The sequence below is a fragment of the Sinocyclocheilus rhinocerous genome, unplaced genomic scaffold, assembly GCF_001515625.1.
Source record: "Sinocyclocheilus rhinocerous isolate Xijiao unplaced genomic scaffold, SAMN03320098_v1.1 scaffold453, whole genome shotgun sequence".
Taxonomy (NCBI): Eukaryota; Metazoa; Chordata; class Actinopteri; order Cypriniformes; family Cyprinidae; genus Sinocyclocheilus; species Sinocyclocheilus rhinocerous.
This window is the reverse complement of record NW_015655565.1, coordinates 1,725,490-1,731,345: the sequence shown is the minus strand read 5'-3', so window position 1 is coordinate 1,731,345 and position 5,856 is coordinate 1,725,490. Positions and strand designations below refer to the sequence as shown.

The 5,856-nt window shown below is 35.5% G+C and overlaps 1 protein-coding gene across 1 annotated transcript in view; it reads left to right on the top strand.

The window, feature by feature from the left end:
* Positions 1-4,567: 4,567 nt before the first annotated feature.
* LOC107718426 (reticulon-1-like) overlaps positions 4,568-5,856 on the top strand; it is a 27,216-nt gene continuing 25,927 nt past the window's right edge. The window contains exon 1 of the mRNA XM_016525491.1: positions 4,568-5,180. Within this exon, the coding sequence (XP_016380977.1) occupies positions 4,958-5,180 (223 nt within the window). The 5' untranslated portion in view covers positions 4,568-4,957. The remainder of the gene's footprint in view (positions 5,181-5,856) is intronic.

The window sequence follows — 5,856 nt, the reverse complement described above, 5'->3', positions numbered from 1 at the left end:
GCGCGAGAGGGAAAGCCCCTCTTTAAACTCATCGGCCAGGTCTACCTGCGATCCCCACGAGCTCATTCTCCTCCGTGCCTCAGCAGCGGCGGGTCCTGAACCGCGGGAAGCAGATGGCTGCCCCTCTTTACTCGAAAAAAGAGAACGGAGCTTTTTCATTGAAAAACTTTCGCAGTGCACGCAGATTGCCCCCTCGAGGACATCGCTACCCCTAGAGGACGCAGTTCGAAGTTCCCATGAAAGGGAACTGCACCTGTGATGGGCTGTTGCCATGTTCTTTGGCAAGCCAAGCAGTAATTGAAATGTTATTGCCAATCTCCCCCTTTCATCTTTTCTTCTCTCCATCTTCTCTCAAGGACAAAGGAGCCACATTGCTGTCCATTTACACTCTGAAAAGCTCTCAATAAAGATACTATTATTTTTTTTGTGTGACAAGCAAACAAAAAAGAAACTTTCTGCCTCATGGCCATGTTTTTGCATTATTAACTTTTATTGTTTTTTGTATTATGTATTATTATTTATTAAATGTTCTGTCTTTTCGCTCCTCATAAATTCGCAACACACATTGTTCAGTCTGTATTTAGGATCAGCATGTAATAAGATGCTTTATTTTATTAAAAATACAAAATCCAGATGATCAGTGATAAAAAAAACAAAAACAAAAACAATTATTTTAAAGTGTTTTGCTAATATTGCAAAACTAACATTAAGATTAGAGATTAATGTTCCATATTCAATCTTCACATGACCCCACACTATTGCTCCAAAATGCATGCTGTTTAAACAACAAAAGGAGACATCTAAGCTCTTTTTGTTGTTGAACCCTGGCGAGACCGACCAAATGGACATCGCCCAAATGAATAACTACAATATTAGATCTAGAAGACTTAATGATATAAGGTCATTTTTGGTCTTATTCCTGTGTAAAAGTCCTTTCCAGTGTCCTTAATTCCAACAAGGGATTACAATCTAAAAACACTGTGGATTATCAATATCAAATGAGCTCCGCTGTAATACGGTCCAAGTGAAATGGCACACACAAATCCATGGCCTAATTTTTACACTTGCTTATTTGCTGTAATTCTAATCTGACGCAGAGCACTCTGATAGTTTGTGCTTTGAGCAGTGCCTCTGACCTTGCTGTTGACAGCAGCTGAGTTTATTTCTATGTGAAGATGATAACAACAAAACAGTAAATTCTTTGGATTAACTCCCTTTGTTCTTGTCTTCCCTTCTTAGCTTCCCTTTCTCTGCTGGACTGTACTGTGGTTGCTAAAGTGTCTTTCATGAATCACATATTACTTTAATTTCACTAAAATGCTTTTAGTAGGATATGTTATGAAAATTTAAATTTTCATTTATATATTTAATAATTATTTATTTAATAAATAGATGCATTTGGAATAAGTCTGTAGCTTAGACCACAGGAGTGAAAATCGCATATTTATCTACTATTTATCTACTCATATGCACCTAAGAATCATTTATGACACAAATTCCCACTTTTAACATTAAGAGCAGTGTGTTGTTGTGTTTTTTTTTACATGAAAAGTCTGTTTTATTATTTATTTAATAAATAGATGCATTTGGAATAAGTCTGTAGCTTAGACCACAGGAGTGAAAATCGCATATTTATCTACTATTTATCTACTCATATGCACCTAAGAATCATTTATGACACAAATTCCCACTTTTAACATTAAGAGCAGTGTGTTTGTTGTGATGATTGTTAAACAATGAAAACTCTCAGTACATCAGAATTTTATCAAATAAATATATTTTGCTGAGAACTACTGAAACACCATATTGTCATTTTATTGCAAAGCTGTATAAAAAAAACGTGAACACAGTATGCACGATTGCGACAATATGGTTTAAGTGTGTTTTTCAAGTCATCTCCAGGTAATAAAGTATCTGAATAATGCAGTGCCAATCGACGTAGCATTTTTACAGTATAACCTATAGAAACTATAAAATATATTTTCAGCCTTATTCTGTGATAAAAATAGAAACCTGTCAATTAGACCAAAAAAAAAGGGTATTTTTACATTTGACATTTCTGTCCCCCTCACTTCTGAAATTATGGATATGCCCCTGAATTTATATATGTTCTTTGTTTGATTTCCTCAACTGGAAGGTTGATTTTGGAATGTTCTAATTGTAAATTGTTCATTTCCCTTTTCATGTTTCTTCTATATAGGCCTACATATAATAAATGTAATGTTCACACATCATATTCTATCCCTTTGAATAGCTCAGTGACATGTTTATATAGTCAGCTTGGCACTGCATATGTGCAGGCATGCATATGTGAATTAATTTTGGACTCTCTCACTTGCTTGCCAATCTGCTTCCACTGATGTGAGGCTGCATAATCAGAATGGTGAACAAATCAGGGGGCTTGACTCCTCAGTTTCCAGTTTCCATAGGCACCCACTAATGCAGAAAAATGAAAGTGCACTTATTACTGAAAATTAAAGTGTAATTATTACTGATGCATATGGCTGACCGCCCCATGTTAATAAGTGCTATTTGTGTGTATTAAAATAGACAGATGCTGTATTTCTGTCAATGCATTTGTGCATGATTAACTACATCCATGACATTGCACTTTAATTAAATAGTAGAACAAATGTGAAAATCCATCTATTTTTAGTCATTATTATTTTGACTACACTGATCATGAGCGCCTTATCACAATTTTATTTCAAAGGTTAGCTGATGCCACCTAGTGACAATGTCGTGGCAAATGCTAAATGCTATGCCTCTAAACAGTCTTTTTTTTATAATTGATTTTATTATGTATAATTATAATTTTTCTAATAATAAATTAGGTGAAATGCATGATTTCTAAATGCAATAAATAATGCAATAAACAAACAAAAAACAGAGAAATAAATAAATGAATATACCTTTAATATATATGAAATATATGAATAAATCTATAAAAGGAATGAAAAAATATGAAATGAATACAATCAAATAGGTTCAGGCATTTAATTTTGTATGCTTTACATCAAATACTTTTTACATGCAATTTTTTTCTTATTGCGCTAATATTGAATTAAATAACTCTGCTAATAATAATAGAGAAAACAGACTGATAGTGAATATATATTCTAGCTTCTGCTTTCCATCAGATAAAAAGGATTGTCATTTCTTTTCTCCATAATTTGAATTTTATGTTGAGTGGTCAGGGTCAGAAAGATGGTTTAATGTAACACAATGCGAAAAGAAAAAATTCACTGAATGCATCAGTGTTATAATGAATAGTTGTTTACAGGGACATTTAATGACATGAGGGCAAGTGAAAAAAGCTATAGTGGTCTGGGGGCAGAATAATACAGCATCCACTTCTCATTTGCTCAGGAGACATGGAGAGGAAGGTCACTGCATGCTAGACTGAGTGCAGAGCATGCTATTGTTGCTGTTGTTTCTTCTATCTTGGTTTTTCATTCATTTGTGACCAGATTAGCTTTCCTTTCTTTTTTTCATATTTCTTTCATAAGTGAAATCTACACTGTACTAATAACAACCAGAAAACATTTTCAGCATTACATATAATGAGATTGAGCGAATAGTATGCATATTTGGCGTGCTGTCCGAGGAGTGAGGAGTTGGGGCGGAGGAGGGATGCCAGAAAAACAGAGGTGGGACCGAGGTAAGTAAGCTGTATATATATTTACTATCATGCAAATGATGTACTATCGTGCTAATGATCATACGTGCTCCGCCTGTGCTGAATTAGTTGATCCTCCTAAACTTTGTTAATAAAACATAATTTTAAGCACACTGAACTGTGACTGTCTGGAAAATGCAATGTGACACAATGAAGAACTAAAATATTTATGTGATAGCAAAAACTAAGAAAAAAGAAAATATGTCTCTTAAAAGCTATGAATAATTTCTAATTATGAGAAATATTCCTATATATTCCTACAGTATATTCCACAATAATTGTAGATTTGTCACAGAAGAGGACAGAGCTGTTTTCTAATTGTAAATAGCTATAATAACTTTGAAATTAGGCAGAAATTGGTTGGTTTTTATGCTAATTTAATTGCCATTCACTTTTATTTGCACAGTAAATGAAATGCAACATCTAGGCCTATTTATCATGTATGTAACATCTGTAACAGAAAATGTATGGTTTAGTGCATATATATGCTGAACCCACTGTCTGTGGACTAAGCAAGACAGCAATGAAAGTCGTAAACGGAATAAAAGAAGAGTAAATAAAAAGAACCTGAGTTTCTGTATTGCAAGTATCCATGTAATTTATTTAGTTAAGACTTGAAGCACTGTAAAACTCAGTTTTATACAATATGTAGGCTAGGGTGTCTCTTTAGCTTGAGGCACATTTATGTTTTTTAAATATTTTTTTTAACCTGAAATAGGTCTACAGCCCCTGCTGTAGTTACCTCTGAAACCACAAGATGATACTATTTCCTAAAAAAAAAAAAACGAATAAGACTACGCATGACTACGCACTAAGAGTCGAGTGTAACTTTCGGGACAATGCTCAGATCCACCTTTAGTTGGCTAAATTACATGTGTCGCGGCTGCGTAAACTACTTTTTTACTGAAATTAATTTTAAATTTAATCTCGATTCAATCCATAGAGTGCGTTTATTCCCTCAAACGTTTCTAACAATTCCCCATCTTAATTTGTTATCAGGTGCCGAAAGCATTATTTTATGCCCACTTCCAGCTCTGTGTGTTTAAATGCTGCGTGCCACTATGAGCTCCAGCCACTGTGACGTCAGCGCCGAAACACTGAGGTAAACAAGCGATTTTCAGCAGCGTGCGCCTCTGCCGGAGCACTCGGCCTGCCCAAACCACTTCTGATAGTTACCCAGCGTTTGATCCGAGGACTTGAACAGTGCTCTGCCTGCTTTTCTTCTGTCAGTGACCGCGTCTCTCTGAAGAGCATCGCACACAGACGGAACGCTCAAAAATGTCTATGAAGCCGGAGGCAGATTCGGAGGGCAGCTGGTACGAGGACGATTTTGAGAAGATTGACCGCTTTGGGAGTACCACCACCACCAGCCGTGGCGACTTGGGAGTGGAACGGCAAGTGAGAGACTGGGAGGACGAGTCAAGTGAAGAGAAACAGTTTTCCAGCCATCCCGAAAGCGACCGGCAACCGCTCCCCGTTGTCATGGAAACTGCTTCCACAGGTAAGGTGGTTTTGATGTACATCGTCATATATGCAATGCTTTGAAATACCTCGATGCTTTAACTTATCTGTCGACCGGGGCCTGGTTATCAGGTAGCAGTAACCTTGGCTTATTGGATCACCCTGTCTGGAGTGGAAGTTAATTACAACTAATAATTAATTCAAATTTAATACAAAACAGATCAAATATAACAGTAAGGAAATACATTTCTTTATTTTACAAGGTGTGTTTACACAGACTTCTTAGAGGTGGCTTAAAGGTTCTTTTCTAAATATATATTGTAATAAAATGAATAATCAACACTGATCATAAAAAATATACACATTGAAAAAATATTTTATACACAATATTGTATTGTAAGAAATATTATATACACATTATAAAATAATGTCTTACATTTGTATATCTTTAATTACACGTTGTATGAACAACCAGTCAGTATTTGATTTAAGTCAGGGGTGTCAAACATACGGCCCGCGGGCCGAACACGGCCCACAGAGGTGTCCAATCCGGCCCGCAGGATGATTTAAACAATATTATAAAATAATAAATAAAACATAATTTTGAAAATTAAATAAAGTGTATTCGCTACAATATTTTACTTTGAATTTAAAGCGGAACAAATGGCTCATTTATTTACGTTGATATTACGCCTCGGGATTCGGGACACCTAACA